At 43.2% G+C, this 21,501-nt stretch overlaps 1 protein-coding gene across 39 annotated transcripts in view; it reads left to right on the plus strand.

Moving 5' to 3' along the window:
* The window catches only part of pleca (plectin a), a 201,151-nt gene that overhangs the window by 172,320 nt on the left and 7,330 nt on the right, over positions 1 to 21,501 (plus strand). For 28 of the 39 annotated variants that reach the window (XM_064341169.1, XM_064341173.1, XM_064341177.1 and 25 more), the window contains 23 exons: positions 1,459 to 1,554; positions 1,665 to 1,792; positions 4,155 to 4,248; positions 4,892 to 5,046; positions 5,434 to 5,764; positions 6,290 to 6,367; positions 6,780 to 6,941; positions 7,064 to 7,168; positions 7,272 to 7,367; positions 7,469 to 7,594; positions 7,753 to 7,905; positions 8,032 to 8,186; positions 8,707 to 8,833; positions 9,177 to 9,360; positions 9,614 to 9,634; positions 10,490 to 10,647; positions 11,926 to 12,104; positions 12,384 to 12,522; positions 13,504 to 13,860; positions 14,338 to 14,421; positions 14,743 to 14,847; positions 15,086 to 15,184; positions 17,723 to 21,067. In XM_064341169.1, the coding sequence (XP_064197239.1) occupies positions 1,459 to 1,554; positions 1,665 to 1,792; positions 4,155 to 4,248; positions 4,892 to 5,046; positions 5,434 to 5,764; positions 6,290 to 6,367; positions 6,780 to 6,941; positions 7,064 to 7,168; positions 7,272 to 7,367; positions 7,469 to 7,594; positions 7,753 to 7,905; positions 8,032 to 8,186; positions 8,707 to 8,833; positions 9,177 to 9,360; positions 9,614 to 9,634; positions 10,490 to 10,647; positions 11,926 to 12,104; positions 12,384 to 12,522; positions 13,504 to 13,860; positions 14,338 to 14,421; positions 14,743 to 14,847; positions 15,086 to 15,184; positions 17,723 to 21,067 (6,477 nt within the window). The remainder of the gene's footprint in view (positions 1 to 1,458; positions 1,555 to 1,664; positions 1,793 to 4,154; positions 4,249 to 4,891; positions 5,047 to 5,433; positions 5,765 to 6,289; positions 6,368 to 6,779; positions 6,942 to 7,063; positions 7,169 to 7,271; positions 7,368 to 7,468; positions 7,595 to 7,752; positions 7,906 to 8,031; positions 8,187 to 8,706; positions 8,834 to 9,176; positions 9,361 to 9,613; positions 9,635 to 10,489; positions 10,648 to 11,925; positions 12,105 to 12,383; positions 12,523 to 13,503; positions 13,861 to 14,337; positions 14,422 to 14,742; positions 14,848 to 15,085; positions 15,185 to 17,722; positions 21,068 to 21,501) is intronic. The other 11 variants (XM_064341183.1, XM_064341189.1, XM_064341113.1 and 8 more) reach the window with 3 other exon arrangements.

Below are 21,501 nucleotides of genomic sequence, written 5' to 3' on the forward strand. Positions count from 1 at the left end.
GGGGCTTGGTTTTTTTGGCAGGACGTTCAGTTGTGTTTCTGAGCAGAAAGTTTGGAAGTGTTTCTGTCGTCCAGGGAACAGATCAAAACCAATCACATTTTTCAAAAGCCATTGGAGTTGGTCTAACTGCATTCAGGATTTGCTGCACATCACATGTAATGTGTCTCAAAGTTAACCTTGTCTTTCAGTAACAGATGAAAGAGAGGGGAGATGCTTTTGTACCGCAGGAGACAGTATTGTCTCATGGCAGGGTGTGGCACAGGGCTGAACCTGTAGCTGGGTGGGGCTGCACCGTGGAAACAATTCTCAAAAATATGGCCTGAGGATGGCATTTATTCTGCTAATCCTTCCAAAAATCCTTGTGCAGCCACTCCCTGGTTGGATGGCACACGATAAGTTGTTGTTTGTTAAAACAAGAAAGCCAGAATGCTTGCAAGAGAGATCCTCTTTGAAGTTTTGTTCTGTTAAGTCTTCATGCACTTACCTTGCAGTCAATGCATTCTATTTTCATTGTACGAAAAACAAATAAGTACAGCTTTGTATTCACAGTTATATAGTTGGGCCACTGTGGCATGATAAAATGTGGTGGAAATGAGGATGTTCTTTTAATAATAGTGTGCAAAGCAAGCTACCAGAATTTATCTGTCTTTTAATCTATTACCGTTTCATAAGTATGTGTGCCAGGAATGCCAATTAGTGTTTAGAATAAACCTGAGGAACCAACACGTTCAAACCTGTTTCTTCTTCATACATTTTTTTCAAATGAGGAACATGTTTAGCACACTCAGTAGCAAGTATTTCACCATTGCTCTGTATGCTGCTCATTTTGCTTCCACAAATACCTGCTCCAGAATCCAGGAATGTTGAGCGTTGATTTGTTTTCTACTTATTTACAAAGGAAGTGTTTTTATTTGTACACTAGACTATTTGACAAATGTGTAAATTTTCTTTGCAGACATTCATTTTAAGATGAGTCTTTTTACCATGTAAAGCTTGATGTAGGGAGTGTGTTTTTAACGGTGTTGTTTTTAGCCAGTGGAAACTCAACATGATAATTATGTTTTACAAGGCAGGGGAACCAAATGGATGTTCCCACGCTTTAAGTACTGTTGAAAAGGACTTAATTTAATATACAAAAACAAGTGAAATGCTCTGATTGAAACACACATGACATTTAAATGCACTAAGCATGGTTCAGTGCTGTTCTTGTTATGTATAGTACAAGAATTAACATGCACCACTATGTGGAAAACACCTCTACTTTTTGAAATTCAATCGTTACTATGCTGTCCGTTACACAATACGAGCTCTGATTCAGTCACCCTAAAGAAAAAAGAAAAAACACAGGAATAGTTATCCAAAAAAAAACAGGCTTCATCTTCCTTTTTGATGTTTTTAATGGACAGAGTCCATTATCAAAGCCTGGGCTTGTTTCACCAATGTATTGTCACTCTTCAGATTCTGTGGCGCCAGTTCCTGAAATTCAAAGAGACTGAACTCCCAGCAAAGGAATCGGACAAGAACCGCTCTAAGCACATCTACAAATCTTTGGAGGTGAGAAGGCGTTTTACCATCACTGGCTGTCTTTGACGTCAATGGTTGAAACATGTAACTGTGAACAGGTTGTCTGAGCTCATCTCTCCATCCTGTGTCCCCTCCTGTAGGGTGCGGTCCAGGCCGGTCAGATCAAAGTTCCCCCACGATACCACCCCATCGACGTTGAGAAAGAATGGGGGCGTCTGCACGTGGCCATTCTGGAAAGAGAGAGGCTGCTCAGGACAGAGTTTGAGAGGTGTGTTGGCTGTTATGTTATGAAATGCAGGAACAAAATTACATCAAAGCCTCACTTGAGGTTCCACTCGGCCTACTCAATCTCATGTCACAGAGAACCTGTACTATACATCACCTTCATTACATATAATATTTTTTAGAGGTTTTCCGTTTACTCAGATATAGCTTCCTCATCAACTTGCACCCTTTCTCTGCGCAAATGCCAAAAATTGAGAAAACCAGTGGCCATTTGGAATCCCAGGCAAAACCTGCTAATTCTGGTGTCCTGGTCAAAATCCCAAAAGTTCGGACCAGTTTAAATGGCTAAATTCATGGCTAAATTCACTCAGTCCTGGTTTAGCAATGTGTGGTGAAAGGCCTGGTACATAAGGGCTGTTATAGGTCATTGTTGAGGTGTCTGTAAAGCGCTCTTAGATCTGATGAACTTTGGAAATGAAAGTAAATATAACCAATAAGGCAATTCCTATTTTTTCCTAGTTTGGTTCCTTGGCCTCTGTCAGGTTTTTGAAAGTGTATCATCTTAATTTGTGGTTATTTGTTTTTTATTTTCATTATATAATAGCTTACTGTGTTAAATGATTTGTGAGTGTGAAAAGTTTTTTTGCGTATTTCATTGGTTTTTGTGGAATTTGATGTGAGGAGGAACAAAATTGTTCTTGTTATTCAGGAGTATGACGTGAGATCAGATAGCCCCATTAGTCCTGGCCCGTCCACCAGTGGCTGCAGGCACCTAGACTGACGTGGCTTAAACAGTTGTCAGATAGTCACTTCAGTTCCATTTCTCACATTCTCTCATTATTGCAATTAGTATGTTTCTGATTGGCCAGCTGTAGTGTGTGCACTTGAGCACCTGAGGGTCAATGGAAAAGATGGCAATTGGGAAAATCCAATAACACGATGCTGGTATGCCGCTTGATTGTTCACCTAGTGACTGGTCTGACTTCACCAGATCACATGTAATACAGGGCGTTGTGTTTGGACAGGGGCGGTCCCTGTCACAAGACAGCCTCATTGCTGGTCTTCTCTAAGGAAACAGTGTAGTGGTTAGGGTGACATTGTTCGGAGCACAGCATCGCAAAATGGCTGGCCAGATGCCTCAGCTACACATCACGCTCAAAACTATTCGTCACGGGCTGTAAGATATTCTCAGAGACAGCCCCTTTTATTCTGGTGATTTTGGGCAAGGACTCAAGTGCAATAATGGCATTCATCACTGACAGTTATGGTTTGGAGTACTTGCTTCACCCTCAGAGAAAGTGAGTCTTTCTTTTCATTGAGTTTTGTTTTTTGCTCGGGATATGTGCTTATGTGTTCTAAATAATGTTCGCCTGTTTGTGCTGAAAGATTACTTTTTTATCTTCAAGCTTAGGAAATTTGTGTAATTCAATACTTTTGTCAGATGATTATAATTTGACGATGATTGTTTAAGGATGGGCATACATTGCATGTTCTTCTTATGACATCGGGAGTTTAGATGCCCTCTCACACTTAGCGATGTTAGACTGTGACAACCGATCAAATGGTAGCATGGACTTATACGGGCTTCTGACCAAATCAGTCCTTCCCACTGGCTGGGGGGCATTCGCCATCTCTTGTGAGATTGCGTTGCCTAGCAATCTCAAAACAATTTCACACAGTGAAGAATGGATCTTCAATCTTGGCATAATTATCTGTCTATATTGTGGAGGACTGATATGCAGTAATTTCATTTATAACTGCACCACGCAGTGAGGAAAAAGTTAATTGAATGTGCACAACAAAATATTCATATTTCTAATTCTTGGCCACAACTAGTTTGTCTCCTTTCTCCATAAATGTTTAGAAACATTGTACAGCAACATTACATGTTAGATACAGTCAGTACCATGGGCAAAATGTCCTAGATGGAGCCACCTCTCAATTGGTGAATGGAAATTAAACACAGAATCTACTTTCGTGACATGTCACACCTGACAAATTCAAGCCGAGAGTGCCCAAGTTTTTTGACATGTCAGAAAACAGTTGGGAGCCCGTAAACCAGTCAGATCAAAACAGTATCTCAAACCTTGTAACATTAAGACTTAACGTTTTTTCTGATGATTTGGTCCCAATCTTAAAAAAACAATCAGCAGCCCGCGACTCGTATAATGTACACCCAGATGTGTAAGTGGATAACTTGCTTAAAATACGTTACCTGTTTTGACAAAGAAATCTAAAGCTTTTGCAGTGCAATTAGTCTGAGCTGTGTGAGTTGGATAACCATGTCTGCTTGTAGGGCTGGTGTTGCATAAAATATTTCAAAGTCTGTTAAAAGTATGTGCTTAGTGCTTAAATATGTGTTAACATTTCTTTATTCACTTACGTTTCCATCTTTCTGTCCTCAGATTGGAGAGACTTCAGAGGATTGTCAGTAAAGTCCAGATGGAGTCAGGAGTGTGTGAGGAGCAGCTCAACCAGGTGGAGACACTGCTGCAGTCGGTGAGTTCCTTATGAGATGATCTGATTGGTAGACCTCTAGGTCCAGCCAGACCCTGGCCTGGATCCAGCCAACAATTTTGACTCATGATGATTCAACTCCAGTGTTAATTTATGACCAAAATGATCTTGACAAAATATTTGTGGAAAACACTTGCATTTACATCCAGGTGGATTTGAGGAGAAATATTGATTAAATCCAAGGCCAAAGGCATGTAGCCCTTCAGTGCAGAATTTGTTCATTAACAGTGTCCACTAGCTCCAATTGTGCAAGCAGGGCTGTCCACGGCTGCTGCCTGGTCTGGTCAATCAGTACATCTGCACAGTCTTGTAAATCACTCCACCTGAAGCCTGTGACTTGCTTAAGCTGCTGTCAGACCAGTCTCTTCATCTGTACAGCCATGTGTAGCTGTACTTCACATTCCAAAGAGAGTTGTTGAAGGATTTTCCACTTTAAGGCTGACATGACATTTTCTGACATGAAGCTTTGTATAAGGAGGAGGGCAGTTTGTAGGTCGGAAGGAAGATCTTTCCCCAGTGAAATGTTAAAAATTTCAAAACCACAAATTCACATGAGAAATTTTATTTTCTTTTTTAGAAGTTGATGTAGCATGTGGAGAATTATATTTTTGTTTCTTTGTTCCAGGACATTCGTCTGCTGAATGCGGGGAAGCCTGCCATGAACACTCGCGAGGTGGATAAAGACCTGGACAAGGCCGACGGTATGATCAGGCTGCTCTTCAACGATGTGCAGCTGCTCAAAGATGGGCGACATCTGCAAGCTGAGCAGATGTACAGGAGGTGAGACTGGCCAGAGAGAAATGAACCATTTAGAAATCAATTTCTCTTAACCCAGATTCGTGATCATGCATGTTCATCGTGTTCGTTGCATAGTACCATGGTAGGATTCATGCTAATTCTAGAATGTGCGATGATATTGTTAAAAGGGTTCACTTATTTTAAGTACTACCGGTTACGACCAGACCATTGTTGAAGGTCCCACATATTGATATTTGTACCATTCTCAGGTCTGTAGGTGTGACTCTACCTGTCCTGGGTTGGGGTAGTTCACCCTCATTGTCCTGGGGTTGGGATAGTTTCTCAGGTGTACCCCTGATGCCATTACTTGTGGTGACGCTGGATTTTCAGACTTGGTTTTCACCCTTAGTCTCTCTCGCCGGTCCCCAGGGTCTACCGCCTCCACGAGCGCCTGGTTAACCTGCGCACCGAGTACAACCTGCGGCTGAAGTCCGGCATGACCACCACCGAGATCACCAAGACGACCATCTCCATGGGAGGCCAGCAGTCCAGCATGAAGATGCGCCCCGAGCTGGACGAAGTGACGCTCCGCTACGTCCAGGACCTGCTGGCCTGGGTAGAGGAGAACCAGCGACGGATCGAGACAGCCGAGTGGGGCTCCGACCTGCCCACTGTCGAGTCGCAGCTGGGCAGCCACAGGGGCCTGCACCAGACCATCGAGGACTTCCGCTCCAAGATCGAGCGCGCACGCGCCGACGAGGTATGACGTCTGGCAACGGACACTGGGTGGCGCTAAAAACGGCACGCAGAGGGGCAGCGTTCACAGGTTTCTTCAAACCACATGCAGTGTCAGATTTGTGGAGGAAAGCAGAATTGTTTTTCTCAGTCAGGCCAGTCCTTAGCTAGATCAAGTGGTTAAATGGCCAGATGGGACAGAATGTGCATATGCAGCAGTCTTCCCAGAACAGGGCTGAAGGAACACTGGGAGACTGCTGCGTGGTTTGCAGCAGTTCAGTTTGTGATTAATCTGATAATGACAGGGTCATGAGGAGATCTTAATAAGCCATTTATGACTAAGGCTGTTTTTACATAGTAGACACAGTCACATTTTTATTTTTTTTCATCCACTCATCATTGAGGTCATATATATGTGCGTGTGTGTGTGTATGTTCCACACAGATATGCAGCATGTTGGGGAGGTTTGTGTGAGAATAAATGTACTACACAAGCTGTTCCTTAGGCTATTTATTTTGAGTCATTTGGCATCCTTGTGTCTGTCCCACAGAGCCAGCTGTCTCCTGTCAGTAAGGGGGCATACAGAGACTATCTGGGAAAGCTGGATCAGCAATATGCTAAGCTGCTGGTAAGTACCTTCTTCCAACTCTGCCATCACATTACTGGGTACTGCAGTGAAGGGTAAAAACGTAGGGGATTGTAAGGTATTTTATATCAACTACAATGTGAAGATTTGGTTACAAACTCGAAAACTGACATTTTCTGAGAACAATAAAGGGTAGATTGTAGCAGGGTCTGTAGTGCAGCCAACTTTCAACTCGTGTGTAAACCCCTGCCCCCTCGCCCATGCAACCTGCTGAGGTTTGATTCCCCGCCATAGCATTTTCTCGTCTGTAAAAGTGAAAAAATACATTAGGACGTCAAACCGCCTTCACCTGTTGTCCTTAAAATAAAAAATCTTTTTTTAAAAATTGAAATACGTAGAAATGTACAAATGACCTCAAAACTAGCTGTTCAATCATGAACCTTTGCTTGTTCAGATCTCGTCCAAATCTCGTCTTCGCCACCTGGACCAGCTCCATGCTTTTGTCATCGCTGCCACCAAGGAGCTCATGTGGCTCAATGAGAAGGAGGAGGAAGAGGTGCACTATGACTGGAGTAACCGCAACACCAACATGACCGCCAAGAAAGACAACTACTCGGTACGTACGACCACTCTGGGATGTGAACACCCGAGAGATTTGGTCCCCTGATTTCTAACTTAACCCTGATGCTTGCTTAGGGGTACGTCTTTAAGAACCTGTTTTATTTCTGTGTGTCTCAGGGTCTTATGCGCGAGCTGGAACTTAGGGAGAAGAAGGTGAATGAGATCCAGGCCACCGGCGAGAGGCTTCTGAAGGAGGGCCACCCGGGCAGGAAGACTGTGGAGGTAGGTGGCAGGGTGCCCCCTTGTGGCTCAGGTACAGAAACACTGGCTGCTGTCACACTGCAGAAATCATCAACAACCCTGACTCGTCTCTCTGTCCTGACAGGCATTCACAGCTGCCCTGCAGACCCAGTGGAGCTGGATCCTCCAGCTGTGCTGCTGCATCGAAGCCCACCTCAAGGAGAACACCGCCTACTACCAGGTGGGAAGCCTAATTGCACCTCATTAAAACAATGATGGGAACACTTTTAGGCTTTTTAACTTGGCTTGACCTGTTATACATTGCTCTCATGTCCTCTGCAGTTCTTTGCCGATGTGAAAGAGGCAGAGGAGCGGTTGAAGAAGATGCAGGAGAACATGAGGAAGAAGTACACCTGCGACCGCTCTGTCACAGTCACCCGCCTGGAGGACCTGCTGCAGGATGCCATGGTAATTGATTTGATTCTCTGTGTCCACCCTGGGTATGAGCTTCATTAATAAAATGTAATTTTATAAAAAAATTTATTAACTATGATGACTCTCATTGTAAGGTGCCTTCATAATTACAGTGAACATTAGACTGATTTTCCGTTCTCTCCCCTCTGCAGGAAGAGAAGGAGCAGCTGAACGAGTTTAAGACTCATATCGCCGGCCTGAACAAGCGGGCCAAGACCATCATCCAGCTGAAGCCGCGTGACCCAGCAACGCCCCTCAAGGGCAAACTGCCAGTCCAGGCTGTCTGCGACTTCAAACAGATGGAGGTGAGCGAGCACTCCCACAAAGAAGCACTGTTCCAGCTAATTCTTTTGAGTTTAGAATGGAAGGAATTTATTGTTATCTACCATAGTTTTAAAGTTAAGGTGGTTTCCATGTTTCCTCACCTTTAGATTACAGTCCACAAGGGCGAGGAGTGCGCACTGCTGAATAACTCCCAGCCCTACAAGTGGAAGGTCCTGAACAAGTCCGGAAATGAGTCTGTGGTTCCGTCTGTTTGCTTCATCATCCCACCCGTTAATAAGGAAGCCATGGATAGTGTGTCCAAGTGAGTACTCTGAGATAAGCAGTCCCTCCTCACTTAGCCATTATTAGGCACAAAGGGAGATTCCAGAATTCAAGAGGCCTTATTGTCTCTCCCGGACTCTCAAATGATCGATCAATCGGTATGTCATTCAGACAGTCAGTCAATCAGTCAGCCAGGCAGCCACTCAATAATGTGCTTATTCACTCGTTTTCTCATTCGCTGTCTGCTTAGTTCAGGAAAGGGATTGACCAAGGAGCTCCAGTTGTTATGTTTTAGTGGGCAACAAAACAGGCAACAAATAAAGAGGTTGGCAGAGGTTGTACCATCATTACAGTTATACATTAAATATATTCCTCACATTTTATATTCCTTACAGGGGTGTGAACATGTTTTGCTCTATTCCAGTAATGCTAGATCTGCATGACAAATGAACAGTAAACATAAATGTTATAAAATATGAACCGGAGAAACGAGGACGATGAGGATGAAGGTGAACGTGAGAGGAGATTGCTGATTGACCCTCGCCATGTTCCTTTTGCAGTCTGGACGGAACTCACCAGAACGTGGTGTCCATGTGGCAGAGGCTGCATATTGACCTGAGGAGCATGCTGTCCTGGCAGTACCTGATGAGGGACATCCAGCAGGTCCGCTCCTGGAACATCCTCATGGTGAGTGCTTGATAAAGGTACCCTCCCTCGGGTGCACTTTCAGACTCTTAATCTGAATGTATCTGCTCAATGACTTTAACCAAATGAAACAGATATAACTGTACTATTATATTGATGATGATACTATTAAATGGTCGATTTTGTTTACATCGATTTTGTTTACATTTATAATACATTTTAAATTACAATAATTGTTCTCAAATTTTTGGCATGTCCACCATTTTTGTAGCAGTCATATGTTGTAAGATGTCAGTTATTTATCCCTGCCCAACAAAAGATACCACAAGCCCACTATTTTACTACTTTCTCTTTCTTTCTCCCTCTCTTTCTACCTCTTCTCTAGTTTAAGACCATGAAGGTGGAGGAGTATAAGATAGTTCTGCGGAACCTGGAGCTGCACTACCAGGAATTCATGCGCGACAGCCAGGACTCTCAGCTGTTCGACGCAGACGACCGCATGCAGATCGAAGGCGACTACAACAAGTCCACACAGTACTACGACAACCTGATGCGTTCGGTGGAGAAAGGTGAGCGTTGCCATAGCTCCCATCATCCAACACAACCTCCCCGTTCACCCTGTGTCATGGTTCAGTGGTCATTCACCAGCAACCAAGCAACCGACTATGCCTGTCTATGATAGTAAAGACATCTACTATCATATATGCATGTCTAATCTTTCGTGAATATCCAAGACGGTTAACACAAAGGGTGTGTGTTTTGAGGTGTGCAGGAGTCGGTCGGTCTGTTAACTACAGGTTCACTGTGGAATTCATGTTTCAGGCTCTGTCGTCAGCCCCCAAGGTAAGTCTACCTGCAAGCGGGCTTAGACTGGTCCACGCGGGTGTTTTTCGGCTGAACCTCACTGTCATGGAAGCCATGATTGAAACGCGGCACTTTTTTTTCTCTCATTCCACCCCAGTGCCATTTATCCCCACTGGTTTGGTGTGCTTTCACTAACAAGACGAAGGTGTAGACAGTGTGCACCCAAGTGCTTGGTGTTGAATTGTTGCACATTTTGCGTAGTTCTGAAAAAAGGAAGCTTCGGTTCACTGCTGAACAGGTTGGCTGTGTGTGACACAGGTATTACAATATCGCTGGTTGGGGAAGTCAAACTCAATCCCTGCAGGTAGTTGATCTTGCAAGATCTTAATCCAACCAATCCCATTGGCTCAGTTTCTTAAATCAGTTTTTTAACCCTGTAGATATTCTCTTACTCTGTGGGCGTCTCAAATGATATTTAGGCGAACAGTCCTTACCTGCAAAAGGTGGGATGGAGACAATGGTGGTACTGCATACATTGTGCCCTCCAGGAATTGAGTTTTCTGTCCCTGACCAGAGCTTGTGAAAGCATTTGTATCTGTCCATTGAATTCAGAGTTGAACACCTCATAACAGGACAAAGACTGTGAATCATTCAAAAAAAAACCTTTGCATGTTTGTGCACCTTGTATCAAACATATGCAAGCAGTATTTCCTCATTGGAACCCAAAATAAACTCAAACATAAATAAAAAAAGTTGTAGTACACACATTAGTGTACTGTATGAGCTTCTACAGTGAACACAGAGACCTTACCTTAATCACATATTACCCTCCATATTGAAAATGATATTCTGAAGCTATCTGGGTTGCGTAGTGACGGTTCCTGTTTCGAACAGGCGAAAAAGATGAGTCCGTGTGCAAGAGCTACATCAGCCAGATCAAGGACCTGCGTCTACAGCTGGAGGACTGTGAGGCTCGAACTGTGAACCGGATCCGCCAGCCCGTGGACAAGGACCCACTCAAGGACTGTGCCCAGAGGGCCTCCGAGCAGAAGGTACTGCGGTTACTCTGGGTCATGTGTCTTCTGTGCCACGCCAAGGTCTTTTAAGTCACTCTTAAGAAAACGTCATTGTGCATCAGAAATGGCACTGAAATCTTATTTTTTTAAATGTTAATCCTTTTTCAGATCTTACAAATATTTGTGAATAAAGCCCAGTGGTTCACCACTGAACAACATTGAAAACGATGAAAATTCAGTTACATCCAATTAAATATGAAATCAAAATTGGCTACATTTCCAATCCTGCCACTGTAGCAGTCCATCTTATGAAAGGAATTATATCTCATTAGATGTTGGGTACGTGTAACTTCTTTTTCTGTGTTCAGACCTTTTTCAGGTTCTTTTTTCTAGTTCACATAATGTAATTTAACGCTTATTACGATTTTGTTCCTGTTTGTGTAACTTAGTTTAATGTTCGGTAGGGTAGTTGCAAACTGTCTATCAAGGGTGCTCTTCTTGCACTTGCTGTCTCTCTTGGGACAATATTTTCCCCCTCTAGGGAATTTCAATCCCAGATTTTTGCACTTGTGTTTGCATTGTAGTATCTTCTAAATAGTGTCTTATGAGTAATAGGAGACTTAACATTACGTACTACAGGTTACCACAAAAAAATCTCAAGCATGAAAATACTTTTGCATAGTATATAGTGAATGGGGACAAAAAAATGTCTTAAGATGCAGTGCAATTTAAAATGTTGTACGAACAGCAATTATGAAGTGTGACATTTTGTGTGGAAGAGAAATGTATGTGATGGAGAAATGAGCAGATAGATCGAAATGAAGCAAGCTGCCAAGAGCTACCGACTGGCGCTGCAGACAAAGGTCATTGAGCGTGGGAGGGGCAAAGAGAGAAAGGGTGAGTCATGAGGCCTGGAAAGAGGGAAGGAGCAGAATGCCATGCCCATCCTGTCCAGCGTCAGTTAATTTTAGTGTGCCCAGATAAGAACTAGTGAAGGAAGAGATCTTGGTGCTTACTGTAGCATGACTCAGCACTGCCTGGTTGCCTGGTCAGGCCTCATCCCTCTCTGGAGCCTGAGTCAGAGCTGCTGCTCCCCCTGGTCCTCAACCTCTTGTGGCACGCCCACATATGGGTACTCACGGTTTATACTTGTCATCTAATACTCCTGCCATTACAATAACTTTGACTTACAATTGAGTTTTCTCCAGCTGCTTGGGGAACAACCATTTCCATGATATGTGTGGGCTGCAATCTCTTGAAAAAGTGCTTGTGTGACCATCTGACCTTTCGATGTTTTTGCTTTTCTGTGCACAGAAAATCCAGATTGAGCTGGAGAGCATCAAGAAGAACCTGGACAAGGTGGCGGAGAAGACGGAGGACATCCTGGCCTCTCCACAGCAGTCCAGCTCCACCCCTATTCTGCGCTCAGAGTTTGACATCACCCTACAGAAGATGGGCCACATCTACAGCCTGTCCTCCATCTATCTGGACAAGTGAGTTTGCTCCACTCCTTTGGCATAAAAACCCATATGTCTGTACTCACATTTGAAGCCCAAATATAAGCCAAGAATACTGTAAAGGTAAACGCACATGTTGGAAAATGCAGGTAAACCTCCGTCGGCTTTCATCTGAAAGGTTACCCATTCAGTTCTGCATCACAATGTACTGTAGAACATAATCAGAAACCAGGAGCAATGGTTCAGTGCTCAGGACAGAGCTGAATGCACAGAGTATTCTAACTCCCATTTGACCCCCTATCCCCTCCCCTTTAGGCTGAAGACCATTGAATTGGTCATCCGCAACACACAGGAAGCTGAAGACGTGCTGAAGACACATGAGGACCGTCTGCGGGAGGTCAACAAGGTCCCCACTGACCTCAAGGAGGTGGAGACATACCGTACACAGCTGAAGGTATGGGCTGGTAGAACTGCTGTATGGAGGATTGCACTTAAATGAACTTGACTTAATATGCCTAATTGCTGCTTTGGAACTGTGCAGTCTACCTTTTCATTTTGGAGTGCATCCAGTACATTTGCGTAAACCAGACTCATATAACTATTTATAGCTTCCCCCAAGCCTAGAGCTGAGTTATTTTGAGCTAAATGGAACAGTATAATGTATTGTAGTGGTTATGGCATTAAAAACACATGTACTGGGCATGCATTGGTTGCGCTGAATTTCAAAACAAGCCACTTGACTACAAAGATCGATTTCTTTTCCCTCCAGTAGCACCATTTAATTACATAGGAATGATAGAGGAAAAAATAATTTCATCTTGTATTTCAATGGTAAAATGCAAAAAAATACATTGGTAAATTCACCTATGGAAAAAGGGCTCTTATATAACAAAAGAAAATACACTGTGTCTACCATGCACCCAGTGGCATGTGGTTTTAATGGTAAAACCTGCTGGACCCTGTAGGTTTGAATCCACCATGGGGCAGCTATTTTTTTGCTTGATCAAGGTACATTACCCCAGTTTTTGCTGAACACAATTCTTTATCTCAGTGCAAATACAGTCATGAAAGTTGGGATGGCAGGCCACCCTCCATTTTACAGCTTGGTGGGACATGCCTCATATCTATACAGCACCTAGAGTTTGCCACTTTCAAGGTTTTCTGCAGAAATAAAACATTAATTCAACTGATTTCTTCCATGAGGCAATTTTAGGTATTTGACACTTTCACATGACACATAAACTAACCACATTCTCTTCAGATGGTAAGATGAAAAAAGTGTAGTGTACAGTGGCCAAGTACTGTATGCTCTGTAAGCTGCCATGGAAACAAAGGATGCAAAGTCTGTGTTGAAATATTTAAACCTGTGGATGGAATTTCACATCCAGATGATGGATGCGTACTGATGGACAGGTCCTGGCCTTTTCTCTTCTAGAAAATGCGCGCTGAAGCAGAGGGCAAGCAGCCTGTGTTTGACGGCTTGGAGGACGAGGTGCGCAAGGCCACGACAGTGAGCGACCGCATGTCCCGCGTCCACAGCGAGCGCGACAGTGAGCTGGACCACTACCGCCACCTGCTGGGCAGCCTGCAGGAGCGCTGGCAGGCCATCTTCGCCCAGATCGATGTGCGCCAGCGCGAGCTGGAGCAGCTGGGCCGGCAGCTGGGCTACTACCGCGAGAGCTACGACTGGCTCATTCGCTGGATCGCTGACGCCAAGCAGCGCCAGGAGAAGATCCAGGCCGTGCCCATCAGCGACAGCAAGACCCTCAAGGAACAGCTGGCGCAGGAGAAGGTGTGCTGGGAAGTCTGTTCACATTGCCTCACCCCATTGCTCTCTTTCATAGAGAAACCCAACAGCACAGTGTATTAGGGGTAGACCTTAAGGGTGTCCTTATAGGTACCTCACATAACTGGGGTGATGTATTTGTACTGCATGAGGTTTGGCCTGCAATGCAAACCTCATTGTTTGTTTTGTTTTGTTTTCTCCATCCTTCTTTCATTTACTTAAATTGCTCCCGAGAATCTAATTTAATATTATATCATTTATTGTCCTTTTTATACATATACTAATAAAGTAGTATGAACTACCATTTCACTTTTAGATTTATAGTTTCACTGAGGTATCTCATTAACTGCCCTTGAGTGTTTTCAGAAAGAAAAAATTAGCTGCCCTTAAAAGGCAATTGAGGGGGAGCAGTTATGGTTGTTCTGTTGTAACGTAAAAATAAAATGATAGGTCAACATTTGTAATGATGTTCCCCCCATACAGAAACTTCTGGAAGAGATTGAGAAAAACAAAGAAAAGGTTGACGAGTGTCAGAAATATGCCAAGGGGTACATTGATGCCATCAAGGTGGGTATATTTTGACCATCATCAGAGCTTTCATTGAAGTGATAAAATGTATGTATGTACGTAGGTGTACGTGTAGGTTTGCTATACTCAAACTATTTACAACAATTACAATCATGAATATTATTACAAGGTTACAAACGTATAATCATATGCTTATTGTATCATAAATACATCAATCATAAAATGTTATTTTGCCTGTAATGTTACATACAATGTGTATGTGTGCATGCAATGTTTGTATACAAGACTTTACATAGCTTCCTTTGGTCTCTTGTGATTGTTATCGAAAATCGTTGCTCAAAGTACATTGTCTTTTCCCAGGATTATGAATTGCAACTGGTGACATACAAAGCTCTTGTGGAACCTTTGGCATCCCCCCTGAAGAAGACCAAAATGGAATCTGCTTCAGATAACATCATCCAGGAAGTAAGAGTTTTGTGGTTTGAAAGCGTAGAATTGTCCATGTATGTATTTTTATTTAACTTTACTTTTGTATCTTGGGTTGAGGATGAGCTGTCAAGTGCTGTTGTACTTTTATAATTCAGTCCCTGGAACATGGTCTCTGTTATTGAACGCGATATAACAGTGAGGAAGTGATGCTTGACGGGAATTAACGAGAAGTAAATGTGGGATTTAAAATTTTTCTTCAATCCCTGCCTCTCAGTATGTGACTCTGAGAACCCGCTACAGCGAGCTGATGACTCTAACCAGCCAGTACATCAAGTTCATCACCGACACACAGCGCCGCCTGGAGGACGAGGAGGTGCGTAACAGCCCCCCAATGGAGTGGATCAGTAACCCTGCCTTTGTGCAGACTAAACACACTAACATTAACCAACCCATTCAACAGCACACACTCTCATATGGTTTAATGTATGGGTGATCAGACCATGTATTCATTTTTTCCCTTTATATCAATGTGTGCATATGTAGGCATTGGCTGAACACTGGCACCATTACTAGAGATTGATGGACTTGGGCAGAGAATTCTGAGGTTCAGATTATAGTCTGACTGAGCAATGAACAAATGAAACATTGCTAAAAATAACTCAAACATTTCATTTCATCCTTTTCCCCAAAATTCAATGTGAATCTTGGGAATTTAACAGAATATGTGAGTTAGACATACAAGACTTTTGCGAGAGAGATTGGCAGAAAATAAGGAATTTCATTTACCGCCATGTACTGACAGTTAAGCAAAACAGTGGCATTGCCTGTGAGTAGATGCAAATAGGTGATGCAATAAAAAGCAGTAGTTTTGTAAAGCCTAGCAATATGGACCGATTAGACTGAATTCTACCCAAACCCTAATCCTATGAGTTTTACAAGGTTCTCTTTCAAAAAGAGGGAACATCAGTCTCACTGTAGCCGCAACACCTCATTCATAATGTTATTTGTCTCATTTGTCATGCACTGTAAGATGAAAAGGAAGGCCTTAGATGTAAGGACACGCTTCTGAGTGTCACCTACTACAATATCGATTCAGCCTGAAGCAAACGAGATTCTTTATTGAGTCATGATATGTTTTGTTCAGAATTGAGTCATTCATTCATTATTAAATCAACAAAAGACTGTGTCCACCACCAGAAATAACTCAAATTAAGCAGGAAATTTGTGGTGTGATCTTTATAATTTCCAATTACTTTATGCCTGTACTATATTCCTCCTTTCTTTCTGCAAACTGAAAACAATAGAGGTTTATGTGTCTTATTCAAGTTTATTCTATGGTCATATTCCCTCAACTCAAATGCTTCAGGCTGATTGTCACTCTTCTCAAATTATTTTTTTATGATTAACATAATTTTCTTTTTCCCGTTCTTTTCTAACCCTAACTTTTTTTGTTTGATTCTCTAAACTGCTTGCCAGTGCTTTATCATGATGAATGTTTGCCTTGCTTGGCGCTAAAGAGGTAAATTATCCACAAAGCATCAGGTACTCTAAGCAACCTTTTCCATATCACACCTTCCGTTGTCATAATTTAGCTATCCCTGTCAGATATCATTCAACATCCTCATCTCTCCCTCACTGCCCATTATCATGTCATCCTACATAGCCCAATAGAATTTGTTTTATTGTTCAAAAATGTTTTTGATAGGTTAGGATCTGAAAACGAATTCATTTTTAAATTTCCAACATTTTCATTTCCAATTTGGTTGCATGCACACTGCAGAATAGTGTATTAAAACCAAACTAATTTGTTATACATCCTCATGTAAAGTTTACAAGCTTAAAGCTGCAGTAATGATTGTAAATTACACATTACACATTGTTACACTATGCACAACAAAAGTAATGTGCATATTGCGCAACTACTACCATTCATATCATCATGTTGACAGCAGATTTTAATACCATCTGTTTTTCACAAACACCAGGCTTTTTCTTTGCTGCATCACTTAATTTTCTCTTGTAAGGCAGAGGATTGGGGATTGGCTTGGCAAACTGCCTTTTTTATTCCCACGCATTTTCTCAGAAATGTTATTCATTTTTATTCACACTATTTTGGATGAATGTGAATATAATGCAATGGTATAATGTAATTTATACCTGTAAGATCCTGTAGGATACGTGATGCATATCTCCTTACTTACTCGCTATACCTTGCCTTATTTCTGCCAAGAGCTCTACATCTTTTCTTTATCTGATGTTTCCTTATCATATATGAACTTTCCTTTTCCAATATATAGTACAGTCAGCCAAGCTTCAAATTATAATGGAATAATATTTTAATTGTAGAGCAGTACGAATAAGTAGGGTTAATATCGGCTAAGGTGCAAATAAGAGGAGTAAATAACAACTCTGCCTTTAAATTAAAGTTACGGCCAAACACTGTTGTGTGTTAAATGAATACTTCCCACCCCCACATAAGCAGACAGATACACAGTTCAATTCAATGCAGCAAATGGTTCCTTTTTGGATGCCAAGAATGAAAAAGCTTCAGTTGCATGATGCATACTTGATCCAAATTGTGTTCAGTGTTGTGAATTAATGTCTTGTCTTCCATACATGAACTAAATGTGACATGACATCTAGTATTTGATGTTCAGGAACTCAAACCTCATATACTTCAACAATGAAATATATACATTTTAATACAACTTCTCATAATAACATAATTGTCATGTGTCTTATCCAACATGTACTGTATCTACATGCAATGTATCTTTATGTTAACAACATAATGTTCTTTTGTCTAAAACCATATGTATCTTATCTCTAATCTTCTTATAGTCCTTGTATTTAACCTGTCATAAATAACTCTTGATTACTTTCTTTTTGACATTTGCTTCCACTAATGCAGAAAGCTGCAGAAAAACTTAAAGAGGAAGAGAGGAAAAAGATGGCGGATATGCAGGCTGAGTTAGACAAACAGAAGCAGTTAGCTGAGGCTCACGCAAAAGCTATTGCAAAAGCAGAGAAAGAGGCCCAGGAGCTGAAGCTGAAAATGCAGGAAGAGGTTAGCAAGCGGGAGGTTGTTGCTGTGGATGCCGCGAAGCAAAAGCAAAATATCCAGCAGGAGCTGCATGAGCTCAAGAACCTCTCTGAGCAGCAGATCCAATCTAAGAGCCAGCAAGTGGAGGAGGCCCTGCATTACCGCACTAAAATTGAGGAGGAGATACGTATCATCAGGCTCCAGTTGGAGACCACAGTCAAGCAGAAAGGCACTGCCGAGTCTGAGCTCCAGAAGCTCAGGGAGAGGGCAGATGAGGCTGAGCGCCTAAGGAAAATCGCCCAGGAGGAGGCAGAGAAGCTCCGCAAGCAGGTGAATGAGGAGACCCAGAAGAAGCGCAAGGCTGAAGAAGAGCTGAAGCTGAAGTCAGAGGCAGAGAAGGAGGCTGCCAGGCAGAAGCAGAAAGCCCTAGATGACCTGAACAAGCTCAAGATGGAGGCTGAGGAGGCGGAGCGGCGCATGAAGCAGGCTGAGATGGAGAAGGAGCGTCAAATCAAAGTGGCCCAAGACGTGGCACAGAAGACTGCTGCCGCTGAGCTCCAGAGTAAGCGCATGTCATATGCCGAGAAGACCACCAAGTTAGAAGAATCCCTCAAGCAAGAGCACGGCACTGTCATCCAGCTGCAGGAAGAAGCAGCGCGCCTTAAGAAGCAGCAAGAAGATGCTGAAAAGGCGAGAGAGGAAGCAGAAAAGGAGCTGGAGAAATGGAGGCAGAAGGCTAATGAGGCCCTTCGTTTAAGACTCCAAGCTGAGGAGGAGGCTCACAAGAAGTCCCTTGCTCAGGAGGAGGCGGAGAAACAGAAGGATGAAGCCGACCGGGAGGCTAAGAAGAGGACTAAAGCTGAGGAGTTGGCCCTGAAGCAGAAAGAGACAGCAGAGAAAGAGCTGGAGAAGCAGAGGAAGCTGGCTGAGGGCACTGCACAACAGAAACTCTCAGCAGAGCAGGAGCTCATCCGTCTGAGGGCAGACTTTGACCATGCAGAGCAGCAGAGGTCTCTACTGGAAGACGAACTTTCCCGCCTCAAAAATGAGGTCAGCGCCGCCGTCAAACAGAGGATGCAGTTGGAAGAGGAACTTGCTAAAATGAAGAAGGAAATGGAATCCCTCCTGGCACAGAAGTCCAAGGCTGAAAAGGAGTCCAGGTCCAACACTGAGAAAAGCAAACAACTCCTTGAGACTGAAGTGGCAAAGATGAGGGACCTGGCTGAAGAGGCAGCAAAGATGAGAGCAATTGCTGAAGAAGCAAAAAAGCAGAGGCAAGTGGCAGAAGAGGAAGCAGCTCACCAGAGAGCGGAAGCTGAGCGAATCCTCAAAGAAAAGCTGGCTGCCATCAATGAAGCCACCCGTTTGAAAACCGAGGCTGAGATTGCCCTCAAAGAGAAAGAGGCAGAGAATGAGAGACTGAGAAGGCAGGCTGAAGCTGAAACTTACCAGAGGAAGGCACTGGAAGATCAGGCTAGCCAGCACAAGCAGGACATTGAAGAAAAGATCAACCTGCTCAAGAAGTCTTCTGACACTGAATTGGAAAGGCAGAAAACTATCGTGGAGGAAACCCTTAAGCAGCGTAGAATTGTTGAAGAGGAAATTCGCATCCTCAAGCTCAACTTTGAGAAGGCCTCCTCAGGCAAACTGGACCTTGAGCTGGAGCTGAACAAACTAAAAAACATGGCAGACGAGACGCAGCAAAGCAAAATCCAGGCTGAAAAGGAAGTTGAGAAATTCCGAAAGCTAGCTCTGGAGGAGGAGAATAAGAGAAAACAGGCTGAGGAGAAAGTAAAAAAGATTGCTGCTGCTGAAGAGGAAGCTGCTCGCCAGCGCAAGGTTGCTCAGGATGAGGTGGAACGCCTTAAAAAGAAGGCTGAAGAAGCCAAAAAGCAAAAAGAGGATGCTGACAAGGAGGCAGAGAAGCACATCGTTTTAGCTAAAGAGGCTGCACAGAAATGCAGTGCTGCACAGCAGCAAGTTCAGAGTGTCCGTGATCAGCAGAAGGAAGACAGTATCAAGATGAAGGAGGACTTTGAGAAAGCCAAAAAGCTGGCGAAAGAGGCAGAGGCTGCCAAAGAAAAAGCTGAAAGAGAGGCTGCTCTCCTTCGTCAACAAGCAGAGGAAGCAGAGCGTCAGAAGCAAGCTGCTGAAGAGGAAGCCGCCAAACGAGCCAAAGCTCAGGAAGATGCTGAGCGACTGAGGAAGGAAGCTGAGTTTGAGGCTGCCAAGCGGGCCCAAGCTGAAGCAGCAGCTTTGAAACAAAAGCAGCAGGCAGATGCAGAGATGGCCAAGCACAAGCAGCTGGTGGAGAAAACACTGAAACAGAAGTCACAGGTCGAGAAGGAGCTGACTGTGGTGAAACTACAGCTGGATGAGACAGACAAGCAGAAGTCTCTGCTTGATGAAGAGCTGCAGCGCCTCAAAGACGAGGTCACTGATGCAGTCAAGCAAAAGGCCCAAGTGGAGGATGAGCTGTTCAAAGTCAAGATCCAAATGGAGGAGCTGATGAAGCTGAAGCTCAGGATTGAGGATGAGAACAGGCGGCTGATCAAGAAAGACAAGGACAACATGCAGAAGTTCTTGGAAGAGGAAGCAGAGAACATGAAAAAGCTGGCCGAGGATGCCGCCCGCCTCAGTGTAGAGGCCCAGGAGGCTGCTCGAATGAGGCAGATTGCTGAGTCTGATCTTGCCCAGCAGAGGGCACTTGCTGAGAAAATGCTTAAGGAGAAAATGCAAGCCATTCAAGAGGCTTCGAAGCTAAAAGCTGAAGCAGAGATGCTCCAGAAACAGAAAGACCTGGCTCAGGAGCAGGCTCAGAAACTTCTTGAGGACAAACAACTCATGCAGCAGCGCTTGGAGGAGGAGACCGAAGGTTTCCAGAAGTCCCTAGAGGCTGAACGCAAGAGGCAGCTAGAGATCACAGCCGAGGCAGAGAAGCTCAAGCTTAGGGTGTCTCAGCTCAGCAGCGCCCAATCCAAAGCAGAAGAGGAGGCTAAGAAATACAAGAAACAGGCAGATGAGATCAGTGCTCGTCTCCATGAAACAGAGCTTTCCACAAAAGAGAAGATCACAGCAGTGGAGAGACTGGAAGTGCAGAGAGTACACAGCAGCAATGAGGCAGATGAGCTGCGAAAAGCCATCACTGAGCTTGAAAAAGAAAAGGAGAAGCTGAAAAGGGAGGCTGCAGATTTACAGAATAAGTCTAAAGAGGTATTGATGACGTGTTAAGTGCAGCATATTTTATTTTAACCCCTCTTCCAAATTACTAACAATCTTACAAGAGTTACTTTGTGTACTTCCTTGTAAATTTCAGACTACTAACATTGTATATTCAGTGCTGACCTCATGAAGAGTAGGTATGACTGCATAAAAAATGCATTATTATTATTATTATTATTACTATTATTATTATTATTATTATTATTATTATTATTATTATTATTGTTATTAGTAGTAGTAGTAGTAGTTGTAGTAGTAGTAGTAGTAGTATCCTTATGATATTATTGTTATTTATTTTCTTGTCAAATGCTATCCAGAGTGAAAATGTATTAATTGAATTATGTATTGGAGCTATATTTATTTCTTATATTGACAGATATTGAAAATATTGATATTTCTATACAGTAATGTACAGCAACAGCAAA

Source organism: Anguilla rostrata, chromosome 1 (genome assembly GCF_018555375.3).
Source record: "Anguilla rostrata isolate EN2019 chromosome 1, ASM1855537v3, whole genome shotgun sequence".
NCBI classification, from domain to species: Eukaryota; Metazoa; Chordata; class Actinopteri; order Anguilliformes; family Anguillidae; genus Anguilla; species Anguilla rostrata.